Here is an 18,059-nt window from a genome sequence, read left to right as displayed (position 1 = left end):
CACACATAACAATTAAATAAAAACCCACAGACACACAAACAATTACAATTAAACCACAAACACACATAACACCTAAAATAATACTACAAGCATACATAATGCAAAATATGCACCACAAACACACACAACACCCAAAATAGGACCACAAACACACACAGCACCTAAAATAGGACCACAAACACACACAACACCCAAAATAGGACCATAAACACACACAGCACCTAAAAAAGGACTACAAACACACATAACAATTAAAATACAACCACAGACACACATACCACTCAAAATAGGACTACAACCAAACATAACACTCAAAATAGGCCTACAAACACACATATCACTCAAAATAGGCCTACAAACATACATAACACACAAAATATGCACTTCAAAAAGTTAAAATTCCGACAATTTACCTCCAAGCAAAGGAAACGTTTTTGCAAACTCTTCCAAACCTTTCAAGCTTACAACATCATCTGCGCTATACCTTTAATTAAAAGCAGATTAAAAACATAATTGATCATTATTTATAAAAATGTGGGTAAAAATATAATGTAACAATAGCTCACAATTAAAAAAAATATACAATTTTTTTTTTAATTTTTTTTTTTTTAAATATACAATTTTTTTAAGCCCCTGAACAAACCATTACAGTTTTACATATTTACAGGTTATCAGACTTTGTGATATGTAGATTAGAACAAACACGTAACGGTACTATATATTGTTATTGGACTTTTTTAAAACTACCCAGAAATTGCAGTTACAATAATATAGCCTATTAACTGTAAAAAAAGGAATTCATATCTTAATGTAATTTTTTTTAAGATAATTAAAATGATATTATTTGAACAACCAAGAGAAAAAAATCAACACTAAAATAGCAGTCATTCTTACACATTTTTTTTTAAAAAGGGGGAAGGAAAGAGGTTTTGGTTAAAAAGCTATGTTACTGAATTTAAAAAGGAGATGTTTGATGCGTGACCAATTATGTAAATGGTGTTTACCCGATCAATTCTGATTCGTCATCAATGTCATCTTCATCATATTCGTACCTTCCTCGTCTAACTATGAGAAACATAAATAGATGAATGTAACTTATTTATCCTCAGGTGGAGGAGGAACAGCAGTCGTTACAAAACGGTGTTCAGTTTCACACACCTCATGCCCATTTACGAGTTACCACATATGTAACTTTGTGCTTAACTGTTTTTTGGGGGTATTTTTTGTAATGTATGGGTGACAATTTAAACAACCCATAAGCGACTACTGGGCTGGAGCAATGCCTTTGTGAGTCTTGCCCAAAGACACATGTCCATTGTGGTAGCAGCATTGAATTCCTACAATCTGGGCTACCGACAGGTGCGCTAGCAAATTTAGCAAACATTTTAGGTTGCTTAAAATGCATGATTTTTTAGCTCGATACTTACTCAAGTATAGTAGGTACAGCATTGCAGATATAAATGCCCCAACTTCCATTATCATCAGAATAGAAACTGAGAACCATATCGGCCAGCCATTCAACAACAAATTTGCAAAAACTTTTAATTTTTCTTGGCATCCCTGAAAAATATTTTGTTTCAAAAAATGTTAATAATATAATAATAATACTATATTAACTTTGTTTGTCTCTTGGATTACGTTAACGAAGATTTAAAAAATTTTTTAAACAAAAAGTCAGGATATAGCGACAAAACAACAGTTGTTAAAACATGTTTTTTTAGTATTAAAACAAGATTTTACAATTGGGTGAATTGGTTGAGTGACTCTGTTTGCTTCCAGTGTCTGTCTTCCATTGCATGATGATGGGGGTGCAGTTATATTCGGTAGTCGATTTATAAAGTCTGTACTTTTGGCAAGTCCACAACATTCCAGCTGAAACAGAAATGCATTCAATCATTTTTTTGTTACATTTAATCGCTATTTGCCAACAATGATAGCAGCGATAAGCCTTGAACCCATTACCTTTGGGTTAGAGGCAGGCGCGCTAACAACTTTGCCATGGCGCCAAACAAACTAATCAAATAGTTGCTCTTGTTCTTTTTCATGTCATTTACCTTGTTAAATCAAAAAATAAATGAATAACTTTAGAGTTAAAAATTTTGACTAAATAACAAACAATAAACATTGCCTATTATTAAGTATTCTAAGTTTACATAATGCACCTAAAAAACTGTTTAGTGCAAGAAGTGATCATAAAAACAGTTTCTGTTTTGTTGTACAGTATATGTATTTATCTGTCAACTCTCTTAACCAGTACAACTTTACATTCCTATTTAAACGAGCCATGCTCTCTTGTTCTATATAATCAACTCTGCTAGCAATACTACAGTAGTTACTTTCTATACGAGTAAGGGCTGCCGAATCTAACATACATTATAGGTATTTAAGGGCAAATTCTTTAGGGCTTTATCCATATAGAATGGCATACATGGCCTATACGTCAAGACACGTAATTTGCATGTCCAAAAAAACACAACCAACTCTCAATGAAAATCACTTACAGTTTTCTGAATGTGATCAACGGTTGCTTTCGATTTTTGGACTTCGGTGTATTGAAGAAACTTATCATCGTACCAGTTTTTGAGTTCAACCCTAATCTGAAATTTAATAACAATAACGTATAAATTGATAAAGTCAACAAACAACGTTTAATAGCGGTGCCTTGGCTTTATGTTTAAAGCTCATATCTCTACCCAGAGGATACAGGTTCAAAGCTCGTCGATGCTACCATTGTTGGCGTACCGTGTGTGCTTGGGCGTGTTTATTTTGGGCAAATGCAATAATAAAATGGCCAAAAACAATCACTCCAAAAGTTAGTTACATTTGCGGTAACTCGTAAGTGGGCACGAGGTGTACGAACAGAACACCCGATTTATACACACATTTATTCAATCAATACGTACCGCTTGTTGGTTCTGCACAAAGAATATCAATCCCACCACTTCGGCAACCGTTATAAGAAGAATAGCAATCATGGACTAAAAAAAGCAAAAAAAGTAAAAAGTATTGAGATACAGTATGTGTAAATGAGGCCACAGTTGTATTTTATACTGCTTTACAAAGTTAAGCCCTAGGTATTTTTACATGGCGGATCTTAGCAGTTTTTGTTCACGAGTCCTTTTAATGTTCTATAAACTGTTACGGATTCTTTAAATTGCAAAATAAGCGAACGTTTGTACATTATTGAAAAGTGCTCGTTTCAGGTTCTAAATTAGGAACTCCTGGTTTAACACACTTCATGTTAATTGTTGCAAAACGCATAACATATTTGTATACAGTGTTCTTACCAGTGTGACTAGCATTTGGCTTTTCATGTTTGCACCACACGTCCCCACGAACGATATCACTAACAAAAGAATGCCCGCACCCAGAACTATGAAAAGACCTTAAAAATAAAAAATCATGTCAAACATGAAGTAAAAACTAAAGGCATGTTGTATGGGCTAAATACACCCGGTCCCGTGACAAAGTGGTTTGCATATACATGTCCGAACCCAGAGGTTTCAGATTCAAAGCTTGTCGCTGCTACCATCGTAGGCTAGGTGTATGTGTCTTTGGGCATTAAGACACCACATCAATTGCTCCAACCCAGTGATTACTAATAGGTTATCTTAATTGTCAGCCATACATTAAAACAGTCGACCAGAATTGTAGTAGGGTGGGGGAAGATGGGACACCTTTTCATTCTATTTTCTCGTAGCATTTGGTAGTAAACAAAGAACATTTAAAGAAATATAAAACCGTATTTCAAGGACTCCTATAGACCGTTGTAAAATGTTTAAAACCTGTTCAGGACATTTGGATATCACGTGTTAAAGGTGTCCCATCTTCCCCCATCCTACTATATATATGTGGTAACTTGTATGCGGGCATGAGGTATATGAAACAAAACACCGTGGTATAACAACTGTCGTTGCCCCGAAACGCGAAGATAAATAAGTTTTCTTTCACCTGTGTTTAATATAGGAAATGTGAGATAGTAATTCTGCATTGCATGATCAATAAAGAGAAGCCAAACACTGACGCTCACAACAGCACAACCTGCAAACTAAAAGTAATTGTGTGATAAAAACACATTTCAATATATATAGGGGGGAGGACGGGACACCTTTAGCACATAATACCCAAGTATCCTGATCGTGTTTTAAACGATTAACAATGGCCTTTTGGCGTCGTGATGATAAGGTTTTATAATTGTTTCAATGTTTACTATCAAACGGATGGGTAAATGGAGTGAAAAGGTGTCCCATCTTCACCAACGCAGTTTTTTATACAGTCAAGTTAAAAAAAATCTTACCCATATTAGTATATTGAATACAACTACTAAAGTTCGAAGAATTTTTCCAGCCAGCTTTGTTGTAGTACACGACTCACAAAATCTGAAAACATAAACCAAAAAAAAAATATTTTACTTCTGAATAAAAGTCATTCTATATTTCACATACAAACTAAATATTGATGTTCGCTTCATTTCAGAGTGAACAGATTCTGCGTACTCCTGTCCAAGAACTGACATAAGTCCAACGTGATGACAACTGGATCTTATATACTCTGTTACTTCTCGTCCTTTTGCTTTTGTAAACTTTTCCGATCTTCGTTATTCATTCAGTCATTTATTTGAGTTTATTCATACTTGACATACTATAAGTAGTGATCCTGCTAACCCAAAACTAAATACAAATATATATATCAAACTGCTTTGACTATAGATATACAGTATGGTGGGGGAAGATGGGACACCTGTTTATTCTGTTATCTCGTCCCATTTGGAAATAAATAAAGTACATTTAAAGAAACGTTAAACCGTATCTTCGCGATTTCCATAGACCGTTGTTAATTGTTTAAAACACGATCAGGATATTTGGATATTATGCACTAAGGTGTCCCATCTTCCTCCAACCCTACTATATATATATATATATAAAACACACTGCTTAAACTAGATATAGAACACACTGCTTTGCTAAATAAGAAACGTCTAAGTTGAATATTTACTTGTGAAACAACTCACTCAATTGCTTGAATACGTTCTCTGTAATTTGGTATTTGTACCCCGAGGCAAACTACCGCTCCCTTGGCGCGAGTCAAACAAGTGTCGACTTGCGCATCATTTCAGTGCGACAGCTCATGGCCCACGAAATACATTGAGTACTGAGTAGGCTATGCTACAGTAAACAGAATCTTTTAAATTCAGAAGGCCAGAACTAGTATAAGAAAAGGAAGAATTACGGGTATATGGTAGCCAAGTAACGATTTTTGTTCATTCGTTTTTTTTTTATATTAAAAATATCAGATTCCATTCGATAAACTAAGTCTGGGTGTAAATTTTCAACACTGTAAAAAATATACACTTAATGTCTGACACTATCTAATCTGTAAGCTATCCTACTTTATATTGTACAATTGTAGCGTTAATAGAAACATACTATACTGTAAGGGAAGTTAACGTTAGCACCTAAATCACATGTTTCCCGATCGTATCTTTTGACAATTAACAACACTCCATTTAGAGTCGTGAAAATACAGTTATATAAATCTGTAAATATTTTTGGTTTACTACCAAATGGAACGGAGAGAGAGAATGAAAATGTCCCATCTTAATTTAATCATAAATAAGTGTCTTATACCTCGGTAAAGCACACACAGCGAGCTCTAGTCAAATGGTAATGCTCATAAATATAAGCTGACATGTACACTTGGCTTTAAGCACGTAGCTTATTCAGTAATTTTTACTTCTTTATTGCACATAAGTCAACACCACGATAATTGAAAAAAGTTTTTGCTAACGACGTTAATTGTATCATATATTCGTGATTATGATACTCGTGAAAATAACACTTTAAGCGTGGTAGTAATCATTGCAATCGTGATAATGACATTTTTGTGATATTCATGGTTTTAATACTCGTGAACATGATGCTCGTGAATACGAAAATCACAATCATAATAATTGTAATCATGATAAATGGAATCATGATCCTAAAACTCATGATCATGATAATTGTGATCATGATGTTCATGATCATGAAGCATATAATCATAATACTGTGATCATGAAACTCGTGATCACGATTATCATTGATCATGATAATTGTGATCATAAAACTCGTGATCATGATTCTAGTGATCATGAAACTGGATGTGGTTCACAAGTTGCGTGCCGTGGTAGAGGATAATTGTGATTAAAAAAACAAGAAATGGTGGTGCAGAAAACAGAAATACGTACGGTCATATGGTGTAAACAAAATGAATTAAACGGAGACATATCGAAAAAATAATTCTAGCAACTTCGAATTTAGCTTTCAAACAGATATAGGGTGGGGAAAGATGAGACACCTTTTGCAAATAGTATCCAAATATTCCGATCGTGTTTTAATCAGCTAACAACGGTCTATGCGAGTCGTGAAGATACAGTTTTTATTGGAATGTTCTTTGTTTGCTACCAAGTGGGACGAAAAAATCGAATAAAAATGTGTTCCATCTTTCCAAACCCTACTATATTATACAAATACGAAACAAGTTCAATAGGGTTTTGCAAATTAAACGCCCAATTAACAACCGTTATAAATTATTTCAGCAGATTTGAGTTGACAACATGTATTAGTTACATCATGTTAATATGGGAACCACATAATGTTACGACTCCCCACAGTGTATTATATAAGATGTTTTCGTAAAGGTTGTATCAGGTTACCTAGCTGCATTTTTGCACCTATGTTTGCCAATGCATTATTCAGCACTATGACGTCATAGTTACGTCATAGCAACTACGTCAGGCTGGTTGGCATTTTTTACATTCGTCCATGTCGTTGGAGTAATATTCGACTTGAATGGTTAGCGAATGAAAATCGTACAGAGATTTTAGTCGACGGGTGGCGCGCTTCAGCACTAAATTCGGATCTGTACCTTTATCTGTAAATAAATAAAGTTAAGCTTTAACACAGTGTACTACAAAAGTCAAAGGTATAATAAGCTAATTTCAATAGTAGTTATTTAAGTACATATTAGCAAAAACCTTGTGTAGTAAAATTATATTTATAGAAATTACAATTTTGTAAAAAAAAGTGTTAAAAACAACGCCTTAATAAAAATGAGTATTTTTTATAAATAATTCATTACTAGTTAACGTGCCAAAAATAGCAAAGAGACACGGGTTTGGTAAAACATATTTTAAATGCACTTATTTAAAGAAAAATACCTATTGCAAGATGAGCTGACATAACAGTTTGATTTAGTGTCAGCGACCAAATCCTTAAATCGTGGACAGCGGTTACACCTTCTATTTCTAACAGTTTCTCTTTTAATACGGAATATTCTACACCAACTGGAGAACCTGCAAAACAACAAACATGTTTTGTGTAAAAAGATGGTAATATTTAACACGTTATAATAAAAAAAATGGGTAAAAATTCTCATCAAAAACTGTTATAGTAGGGTGGGGAAAGATAGGACACCTGTTCATTCTAACTTCTGGTCCAATTTGGTAGCAAAAAAAGAACATTCAAAGAATTATAAAACCGTATCCTTACGACGAGGATAAATAAGTTACATTTATTCATTTATTTATTTATTCATTCATTCATCCATTAATTAATTCGATCATGCAATTATTCACTTATTCGCTTATTCATGTATCTGTTCATCATTTTTTTGTCACTTGTTTATGTGTTCACTATTCATTTATTCTTGTATTCATTCACTCATTCATGTTTTACCTTCCATAATCACTATGATGGTATCCCTTAGAATGGTGATTGTGGTGATGAGAACAAATATGGAGAATAGAAAGGTACAAATCGGATCCGCTATCTTGTACTCCGGCTGTAAAAGTACATTTTATTACAACATGGTATTATATAATATATAGTAGGTCGGGAAGAAAGGACACTTTTTCAATGTTATTTTCTTACTATCAAATGCGACGAAAAAATAGAATAAAAAGGTTTTCATTTCCCCGCTTCATAGTGATAAACTAAATCTAATAAAGTTATTCTAAAGCATTCTTTCAAAGCGACTTGAATATCATTAGTCGTTGAGACGTTTGTACACAAAATGTATTGATTTGACAGCGACAGTTTCCAAAAAAATGTAGATCCAAAAAAAATGCTGCAACCCAGTGGTCGATAATGGGTTGTCTAAATTGTCAGCCATTCAGAAAAAAACTATCACTCGCAAAGTGACATACGTGGCAACTCACAGGCAGGCACAAAGTGTATGAAACAGAACAACCGTGTTATAACGACTGCCGTTGCCCCGCTACGTAAGGATAGTGCAAGTTACATTCATTATCTTAATGTATATTTAGCGTTTTACCTTGAAATAAATCACAAAAGCTGCGGTCAGAACGCCCAAGCTTTGCAAAAGATCTCCGATAACGTGAATGAAAGCAGCACGTACATTAACATTGCCAGATTCCTCATCTAAAAACATATATAAAAAGAAATCAATGAAAATTCAATAACAAAAAAGTAAAAAAAAATCATAAATGAAAATATTTTAAAAGAAATTTTATTTTATTTCATTTAACGAGTTTTGGCAGCGCTTATATATTCTTCCGCGCTATTTATTAACGATATGACAGCCGGTCAAATTTTCAAGGTAACTGTTTGTTTAGATTAATGAATGCTTCTAAAATATGCATAAGCGGCGACGCCACCTAAATAAATATATATAACAACGTGTAGAAAATGTAGCAGGTGACTGGCAAGATTTAAAAGATAGCTTCAACTGGTTTCAAATTTTGACAAGAAGCTTAACTGCGTATATGGCGAATATTGTGGTTGGCAGGGCTTAGAATAACACGCTGCTATGAACTGCACGCATTTAAATTTGTCCAAGCTATTTTAAACTTAAAATAAATTGGTCAAATATATTTACAGTATAGGGTAGGGAAAGACGGGACACCTTCAGCACATAATATCCAAATATCCTAACTGTGTTTTAAATAATTAACAACTGTCTATGGGAGTCGTGGGGATACGGTTTTAATCATTCTTTGAATGTTCTTTGTTTATTGCCAAATAGGACGAAAAATTAGAACGAAAAGGTGTCCCATCTTCCCCCACCCTATATATGATTTCAGCGTTTTGAAAACCTTTACTTAACTTGTTCCCCATATATTATTTTCACTCACCACTATCTTGTTATCTTTGACCTTTAAGACATTCGCGTCCATAAACTGTATGCCATATACGCTACAGTGTAAGCAAGCATCAATATTTCATAACTGGACTTTTAACCGGCACGCATGCGCCACTAACTTCTGCTAAACCAATCACCCGTACTATGAGCTACTACAGATTTTCCTAAGCCTCAAAGACAGTAGTACATTGGGGTAAGAAGAAACAACTATTAAATTACCATTAGTCGAAAATACTGAACCTCATAAAAATGGTTTTTTTTTACAAGAAATAGAAGAGATAACAACCTACAAGACTTAACTTATAAATTGTAATACTTCGCTTAATGGTGACTTGTATCCAAACAGTTTTACTGTTAGAAATCTGTCCTAAACTAATTAATCACCTAATTTGTTTTGGTTTAAAAAATTATTTTACTTTTTTTTAAAAGAAAAAAATGTTTTCTTTGCTCATACGTATCATCGCATCTAATGTACTATAACATAAACGAATTAGTTTACAAAATGTTTGCAACTCGTTACCGTGACTTGATGCATTGCTTCCTGCTTCGTGATCATGATCATTGTGATCGTGAGAATGTCCCGCATGTGAATGACCGTGAGAGTGACCATGAGTGTGAGAATGTTCGTGAAGAACTAAGCCCATTCTGTAAAAAAATGAGAATATATTATGAATGAGATTTCCTTTATTTTCGTGTGGCGGGGAAACCACGGTAGTTATAATTAACCCGGTGTTCTGTTTCATACACTTCGTGCTAGTTTACGAGTTACATTTATGTTACTTTGTAGGTGGCTGTTTTTTTTTTCTGTATGGCTGACAATTAAGTCAACCCATTAGTGAACACTGGGTTGGGGCAATTGCAGTTATAAGTGTCTTGCACAAGGACACATACGCCCACAATTGTAGTTGCGACGATAACCACAAAACACGATCAGGTTATTTTTGATATTCTGTAATAAAATAACCTGATCGTGTTTTAAAAATTAACAACGGTCTATGGAAGTCGTAGGGATATGGTTTTATAATACTTTGAATGATCTTTGTTTACTAACAAATGGAACGAGGAAACAGAATGAAAAGGTGTCCCATCTTCCCCCACTCTACTAAAGGTTTAAAGCACAAATAACAATTTACTTACAAAATATTGAACCCAACAGCTAGAGAAGCTGTGATCAGCATAGTTTTTCCATTAACTTCATAGTTGTTGTGAATTAATCGCATTACGGCCAGATACACAAGAACGCCAGTGACAATCCATATTGCAAGAACACTGATCAGCGCGCCAATAACCTCTGGAATAAAAAATAATTTTAATTGATAAACAATGTTTATAGTAAGGTGGGGAAAGACGGGACATTTTATGACCAAATTCAAAATTGTGCGGACATTTTTTTCAAAAAATGCATTCAAAAAATGTTCAAAAATGCATTCAAAATGCTGACGAAACAAAAACCTGTATTTAAGTTTACTACTAACCGCTATTTAACCTTAAATAATTTTATTAAATAAAATAATTCATACCCGCTCTATGCCACCCGAATGTCATTTTCTTCGATATCGGCCGGGCGGCCATTTTCAGTGCTATGATGCTGATTAAAAAGCTACTGACGTCTGTCAAGAGATGACTGGCGTCAGTCATTATAGCAAGACTGTTCGCGAGAAAGCCGCCTGAAAAGCAATACAATGTTTAAACGTGTTTTGTAATAATAGGTAGGTAAAATCAGAAGTAGTAGTGTGGGGGAAGATTGGACAACTTTTTGTTTTATTTTCTCGTCCCATTAGGTAGCAGTCACAGAACGTTCAAAGAATTATAGAACCGTATCCTCACGACTCCCATAGACCGTTGTTAATGTTTAAAATACGATTAGGATAGTAAGTGCTAAAGGTGTCCCGTCTTCCCCACCCTACTATATGTCTCTGAAAGTTACATCTGTTAAAATATAGAAAAATAGGGAAAGACGGGGCACCTTTAGGACGTAATATCCTGGTCGTGTTTTAAACTATTAACAAAGGTGCCCATCTACCCCACCCTATTTACAGAAAATCAGATATGTCATTAAAAAGGTCATATGTTAACGTATATTGTACATTGACTTTTAAAATTGTACCAGCGACATACAATTGAAGGGGGAGTGCATTTTTGGCTAAAACCCCAAATCGTAACATTATACGTCCGAACAAACACGTCTGTTACGCGGTCGTGATGACAGTGTCTCGTGGGATTTTAATACAACATCAGCAATTTGTTATTCGACACAAATGGCCTTTTTGCATTGCATCACAATTAACGTGACCAGCGCGTCAAGTTTTGCACACGGCACAACACGTGTTTTCCGCCTACTGTTTCGGTGTTCAGCAGAAACTTGCTAGCCAGTACTGATTGTTTTGCACCCACAAGGAAATTAAGTAGTCTGTGCAATTAGCGGAGATTTGCACACGGACATCGATATCCGCCATTAATCTTTTTACATTAGCTTTACGGGCATCAGTTTTGTTTAGAGTGTGTGTCACTGTACATTACTATAAAATCGAGACGTGTTTCTAAATTCGAATGTCATAACTTATTATTGATTATAAGATTGTTAAAGCAATGTTTATATTAATAGCTACCACCAACTCGTAAAGCTTGATCTTTCTTTAATAAATAAAATATTTTGGCATACTTTCGTGTTTGTCCAAATCCAGAATATTCGAGAAAACGAAAATTACAAATAACTTGTTACGTCACCATCGTACCTCGCGCAACAAATGCCAGACTCGTGATTTGCTATGACGTCATGCCATATTGAAAACTGCAGCAGTTTAGGCGTTCTAACTTTTAAAAATATCAAATAGCGAAGTTGTAGATAATTCTCAGTCGTTAAATAACCGCTTTTTGAAAGTTACTGAAATCGTTAGCGACGCTATCTCAATTCAAAGCCGTCATTTTAAGCCACATTTCAAGCCGCAAATACAAAGCCTTCAATTTAAAGCCGCAAAAACAAGTCCGTCGATTCAAAGTTGGAAAATAAAACCCGACAGTTCAAAGTGAAAATTCACAACGGACGACAATTGCTATACGTTGGCTATACCCTAAAACTCTAACCAATGTACCCCATAAGTTGTATAATCCATATTCTAATACTTTGATTACTTTCATTTTTGTGGATTTCAATTAAACAAGTTTTTTTAAACGGTGAACTTGAATTAAAAACCAGTTTTTAAACTTGAATTAAACACGTTTTTGAACATTGGACTTGTGTTATACAAAGTTTTAAACTGTGGACTTGAATTAAACAAGTTTTTTTAAACTGTGAACTTGAATTAAACATTTTTTTAAACTGTGAACTTAAACTGAACAAGTTTTTTGAACTGTGAACTTGAATTAAACATTTTTTTAAACTGTGAACTTAAACTGAACAAGTTTTATGAACTGTGAACTTAACTTAAACAATTTTTTAAACTGTGGACTTAAAATAAATAGGTTTTTCGAACTGTTGATTTAAAATAAACTTTATTTAACTTTGGATATGAAAATTTGAACTGTGTATTTGAATAAAAGAATAACGTTTGACTAACCCACAATTTCTCCGACCATGAACAAAAAGCTGAGACCAGTAGCAATAAGCAACTTTCGCATTGCCTTTTTCCTTTTTTTGTTCTCTCGCTGGGTCTTCTCGTCCGACGAATCGTGACAATGATCTGACTCTACCTCAGAGGGTGCGGACGAACCGACAGAACCTTAAAAAATAAAAACAAACACGTTTAGGCATGAATATAACTTGTGCATTAATTGTTAGGGGTAGACAGTGCTCTTGCCTCTAACTCGGAGGTTAAGGTACAATCGCCATTGTGGGCTTATGTGTTCTATTTACCGTGATCTTCGTGATCGTGGTCATGCTCGTGAATATGTTCTTCACCGTCATGACCACCGTGGGCATTTCCTTTATGATTGTGAATTTTTCTTTTCCGAGCGCCAGAAGATTTGCTCGGCCCAGGAGCAGAGTCTTGCACATTTTGAAAACTCTGGTACGACGCCTCTGCCGAGGCATTGGCACCAGCCTTAAGGATTCCTTTTACCGGTGTCCCGTTATTGCTATAGGTAGCCAAGGTCTCAGCACAGTCCAGTTCTATCTCAGAAGTGCCGCCATAGCCACTAGCACTGCCTGCTGCGAAAAGCGGGGTTTTTGCATCACGAGATTTTTTCTGATGCGCTCGTCGAGCGAAGGAACTATTGGAAGAGATATTCGATTTTCTTGACAATGATAAACTGTCATCTGTTTCGCAATCTGCGTCGCTGCTTATCTGCTTGTGCTGTGAATGATCGTGCGGAAGATTATTTTCGTCAGATTCTGAAATATTTGAAGAGTTTCTTGAGTCTCCTGTCTTTCTATAAGAAGCTGTGTCCCTCTCATGCTCATCATGTTCGCTGTAAAGAAGCGAACGGCTATTTAAGTAATATAGTACTGTGGGGTAAGATGGGAAACCTTTAGCACATAATATCCGAATATCCTGATCGTATTTAAAAACAACCAACAACGGTCTATGGGAGTCGTCGGAATACCGTTTATAATCCTTCGAATGTTCTTTGTTTACTACTAAATGGAACGAGAAAATCGAATGAAAAGATGTCTCATGTTAACTATATTTGAGTGTGGCAGTTAAAGGCTTAAATTCATAAATACAAATTTAATTCACCAAATATACAGTTACTTAAACGTACAGTAGGGTGGGGGGGGGAGATGGGACATGTTTTAAACTTGTTTTCTCGTCCCATTTGGTAGTAAACAAACAATGTTTACAGAATTGTATGCCGGTATAGGCCGTGACGTTAAATTAGCGGTGTTAATTGTTCAAAACACGATCAGGAAATATGGGATTTAGGTGCTATTAGTATCCTTTTCTACAGTATTGTATATAACTTTTAACAAAAACAAGCTCTCGAGTAAATGTTGCACCAATTATTGGCGTGACGTTGTTGTATAGTCACCTAAGTTACAAACAATCGATTTAATTAGACGTCTCGCTCGAAATATAACGAAAGGAATATTTATGTAATATTTTCGTTTCGTATTGGGCACATAGCGTTTATGTTACGACTGTATAGTATGAAAGCAAGTGTAGGATTTCACAGTTCGTCCATATAGACTCGGTAAGTGGTTATATTTATTTTTTGTTATGTTTTATTGGTGTAGTAGGACGGGGTAAGATGGGACATGTTTTACTCCGTTTTTTGTACCATTTGGTAGTAAACAGAAAAGATTTTTACCGACATGTATAAACGTCGTCCTGCGACTCTAAAGTGGCGTTGTTAATTGTTCAAAACGCGATCAGGAAATATGGGAAATAGGTGCTAACGGTATCCCATCTTACCCTATAATAATAATAATAATAAACTATACACAGAATATACCATAGTTCAATACATATAGTTAACAGTGATATACGTTGAAAAATACGCATTTATACGCGGTAATTTACATTACTATGTTTAAAACAGCCTTTAGTATTGTTAGATTACATGCATATACAACTACAATAGGTTAAATTACACTTGAATGTTAGGTACTCAGAATTACTATGACCATAAATCTATATAAACACGAATTTGAATGGGATTTGCGAATGCATTAACTATGCCATGATTTCAGACATGCTGCCTTAGCATAAGAATAGTCGATTGTTAGGATAATGTTACTCACGATGAAAGGAAATCATCTTTCAGCAACGTGATTCGTTCATTCCGCTTCTGTTTTTTAAACTTTTCATCCAAAAAGTTTTGTATATATTCAGGCTTAGCGAAACTCATTTTGTGAATCGCTAAAAATTGAAAAAGAGGAAGTATTTTAAATGTAAAAACTCGTCATAAACACGTGTAGCATACAGCATAGGCTACGATTAGAAACTATATCTCTTTTAGTACTGGGTTTCTAAAACTGTTTAGGGTTACAGTTACAGCCTAATGGAGTCTCTGAATTTTCTACGTGTCGCACGAAATGTACGCATTAAAAAAATAGGAAAATCGCCAAAATTGTTTAATTTATTGCTAATTAGTGAAAGTTTCCGTATTTTTTTGGTTTCATCTCAAATTTACACACACAGAATAATTAATTTGGTGCACTTTTACACAAACATTGCCAGGGTTGTTCAAATTATTGCTATTTATTGAAAGGTTTGCCGTACAACCCTACAGCCCTATATAGCCTAGCGAGATACCCGTTTTCACAGTACACCAGTGTGTGAAAACCTATCAGTATATAAAAACATATTTTATAAGCCATGGCTTAACACAAGTTGAAATAATATAGAAACGCGTATCTAATTTTATGGATTATATAGTGGGGTGGGGAAAGATGGGACACTTTTCGTCTACCTTCCTGGCCCATTTGGTAACAAACATTCAAAGAATTATAAAAACTGTATCCTCACGACTTCCATAGACCGTTGTCAATTGTTTAAATCACGATCAGCATATTTGAATATTATGTGTTAAAGAGGTCTCATCTTCCCCCACCCTATACTATATGTTTTACAAGGTTTACATTCATTAGCACACAAACTGCATACAGGATTAAAACGGACACTGCCGATAACGTTGCGCAATACACCACGATCAGCAGTCATGTTTTTTAATGCTGCTAGATTGATATATTGTTATACTGGCTAGCATGTGTGTGAAACGGAAACACGCGTTAATGCCTATAATGTCTTTCAAAGTTATATTATATTATTGTCATATGCGAAGACCATGTATGCATATAGTAGGGTGGGAAAGACGGACACCTTTAGCACGTAAAATCCAAATATTTTGTTCGTGTTTTAAACAATTAACAACGGTCTATGGGAGTCGTGAGGATACGGTTTTACAATTCTTTGAATGTTCTTTGTTTACTGTCAAATGGGACGAGAAAATAGAATAAAAGCTGTCCCATCTTCCGCCACCTTATACTATTACTCGTAAATGTAACAAACACAAGTTTAACTCGTAAGATTACTGCCATAATAAATATTGATGATTAAAACATTTTTTCTCTAAATTCATTTTGAAAAACTGGACGTTTTTTTCAGAACAGTAAACTTCAATTTGTAAGACTATACACCGCCCCAATTAATATTAATGACTAAAACATTCTCTGGGCAGTCATTTAGAAAAAAAATGAACAGTAAACTATAACCTGGCTAAAACAGCATATTAAAGTACTACGGTTGACTAAAACATTGTTGCAGATACGAAGCTACTGTTTTAAATAGCAAGCAGTATGTAACATGATACTCCTACTGGTTTGTTCTTGGAACTAACACTAGATAACTCCTTTCGTATCCCTATACTCTGACACGTGGGACTAGATGCTAAAAATAACGTTGTGTATACACCGTTCTAATAACTACTGTACATATATATATATATATATATATATACACGCTTTAACAAACAGATCCCTTTAGTAACTGCGCACATTAAGTCTGTATATACAGACTTTTTATATGAGGCCGCTGCCGGCCTGCAAACGGGAAGTAATAGTCTCTGATAACTATCAACCCGTTGAGTGCTGGCATCTATACGTCATTTAGCTCATTATCGTTGTTATACGAGTAACGTCGATTAATCGATTGCAGCTTCGCGATGTCATCGTTGCTCCTTCGGGAAGGCAAAGCCGAGTAAGCTTTAATAAACCACCCGTATGAGTTGTCTTGGCTCATTAAACAACGGCGTTTAATCACCGAAAACCGTCGGGTGATTATTACCCTTCATTATTTCTGTATTAAAAATGCAACGGTATTCCCGCAGGGAGGTGCCCGCCTCCTCGCATGCCGATACTGGGGATTTTAACTTTAATAACCGCGATGTATAGTAATTCCCTGAGTTTGTGTACGTCGTGGGACAGTCACCAAATGTCGCAGTGTCCATATTTGCTTGCGAAAGTACGCAGGTAATTATTTCGGGTACAGTTATACGATAATGCGGTCTGCACACAGCTGTCAATAAATTGTAAGCGTAACACATGATTTCTAATTATAGAATAGTAATGACAAAAATTGCCAGCAAATTTTCGTTTTTATAAATCACAAAATTACAGCAGCGTAAATAAGCGCATTTTAATCGATCGTTCTGCAACCAAATTTTCTAAAGAATTTAAATTCGTTTTGAATTCCGAACATTGTACAGTAGGGTGTGGGAAGATGGGACACATTTTCATTTTATTTTCTCGTCCCATTTGGTAGTAAACAAATAACAAACCGTATGCTCGAATACACCGCTGCTAATTCTTTAAAACACGATTCGGATATTTGGATATTACGTACTCAAGGTGTCCCATCTTACCCCAAACTATATATAACTAAACATTAAATTTGAGTGAATTTTTATTCATTTTCCACCTAAAACGTCGTAGGGCTAAATTTTTCCGCGTTAAAATTCTTTCAATACTTATAATACCGCATTATCGCTTACTTTAATCTCAAATTACTATAATTAACTTTATAATTATATACACAACCTAAATGAGCACTATTATTATTACCCCAAACTTGTAGTAACTAAACTGAATGGCAAAACTAAATGTACAACTCGTCACACCTTGGCAGTAAAACTTAAATCAGCTTTCATTCAGGTTTTGCTTGTTAAATTTTCCGGGTGGTAACTCAGACGCCGCACTAGAAAAGCTTTTCTTGCCGATTAGTTTGAGCGCCTCTGGCATTACTAAGTTCGTCTGCAACAGTGCCGTGTGCAAACTTCCTCAGGCCTTCAATCAAATGGCCGAATTCCCTTTTCTCGTAAATCGGATTTTCGAATTGTAACTTCATGAATGAAGTAGGACAACAATAGTCAATTCAAAGAGCTTTTCGGCTTAACGACGTTTATTGCCGCCTAGATTTGCTGTTAAGTACTAGCAGTCTATATAGGTGTAGCGATCACGCTAGTTTTTTCTAATTAAATGT

General features: G+C 35.0%; 2 protein-coding genes and 1 non-coding gene across 7 annotated transcripts in view; all 3 read right to left on the bottom strand.

The window, feature by feature from the left end:
• The window catches only part of LOC100179724, a 21,047-nt gene extending 16,355 nt beyond the window's left edge, over nt 1-4,692 (bottom strand). For 2 of the 5 annotated variants that reach the window (XM_018812548.2, XM_026835163.1), the window contains exons 1-10: nt 4,446-4,692; nt 4,298-4,379; nt 3,952-4,048; nt 3,288-3,385; nt 2,904-2,978; nt 2,502-2,597; nt 1,741-1,872; nt 1,428-1,560; nt 1,005-1,065; nt 414-484 (exon numbers count right to left, since the gene is read on the bottom strand). In XM_018812548.2, coding sequence (XP_018668093.1) covers nt 414-484; nt 1,005-1,065; nt 1,428-1,560; nt 1,741-1,872; nt 2,502-2,597; nt 2,904-2,978; nt 3,288-3,385; nt 3,952-4,048; nt 4,298-4,379; nt 4,446-4,516 — 916 coding nt within the window. In that variant the 5' untranslated portion in view covers nt 4,517-4,692. Of the gene's footprint in view, nt 1-413; nt 485-1,004; nt 1,066-1,427; nt 1,561-1,740; nt 1,873-1,962; nt 1,982-2,162; nt 2,182-2,372; nt 2,473-2,501; nt 2,598-2,903; nt 2,979-3,287; nt 3,386-3,951; nt 4,049-4,297; nt 4,380-4,445 lie in introns of those variants that run through there. The other 3 variants (XM_018812549.2, XM_026835164.1, XM_026835165.1) reach the window with 3 other exon arrangements.
• Nucleotides 4,693-5,718: 1,026 nt separating this feature from the next.
• LOC100178917 (zinc transporter 2) lies at nt 5,719-17,660 on the bottom strand. Its single transcript, XM_002129762.4, has 11 exons — nt 17,642-17,660; nt 14,822-14,939; nt 12,995-13,548; nt 12,699-12,860; nt 10,662-10,808; nt 10,279-10,432; nt 9,662-9,786; nt 8,314-8,420; nt 7,716-7,821; nt 7,199-7,333; nt 5,719-6,912 (listed from the first exon to the last, which is right to left on the bottom strand). The coding sequence occupies exons 2-11, from the start codon at nt 14,926-14,928 to the stop codon at nt 6,773-6,775; spliced, it is 1,737 nt and encodes a 578-aa protein (XP_002129798.2). The 5' UTR covers nt 14,929-14,939; nt 17,642-17,660; the 3' UTR covers nt 5,719-6,772.
• On the bottom strand, nt 11,366-11,416 carry mir4132 (microRNA 4132). Its single transcript, NR_034528.1, has one exon. It is a non-coding gene; the product is annotated as a microRNA 4132 (primary transcript).
• Nucleotides 17,661-18,059: the final 399 nt, after the last annotated feature.

Source organism: Ciona intestinalis, chromosome 7 (genome assembly GCF_000224145.3).
Source record: "Ciona intestinalis chromosome 7, KH, whole genome shotgun sequence".
Taxonomy (NCBI): Eukaryota; Metazoa; Chordata; class Ascidiacea; order Phlebobranchia; family Cionidae; genus Ciona; species Ciona intestinalis.
The sequence above is the reverse complement of the archived record's forward strand: the minus strand, read 5'-3'. Positions and strand labels throughout refer to the sequence as shown.

Excerpts from the sequence above, each read along its gene's own strand:
- LOC100178917 (XM_002129762.4), bottom strand. The coding sequence starts at position 14,928 with ATGAGTTTCGCTAAGCCTGAATATATACAAAACTTTTTGGATGAAAAG. Across the intron at positions 7,822-8,313 it reads CTTTTGTGATTTATTTCAAG|CCGGAGTACAAGATAGCGGA; the intron begins GTAAAACGCTAA and ends GTACTTTTACAG. Across the intron at positions 7,334-7,715 it reads CATCATAGTGATTATGGAAG|GTTCTCCAGTTGGTGTAGAA; the intron begins GTAAAACATGAA and ends GTTGTTTTGCAG.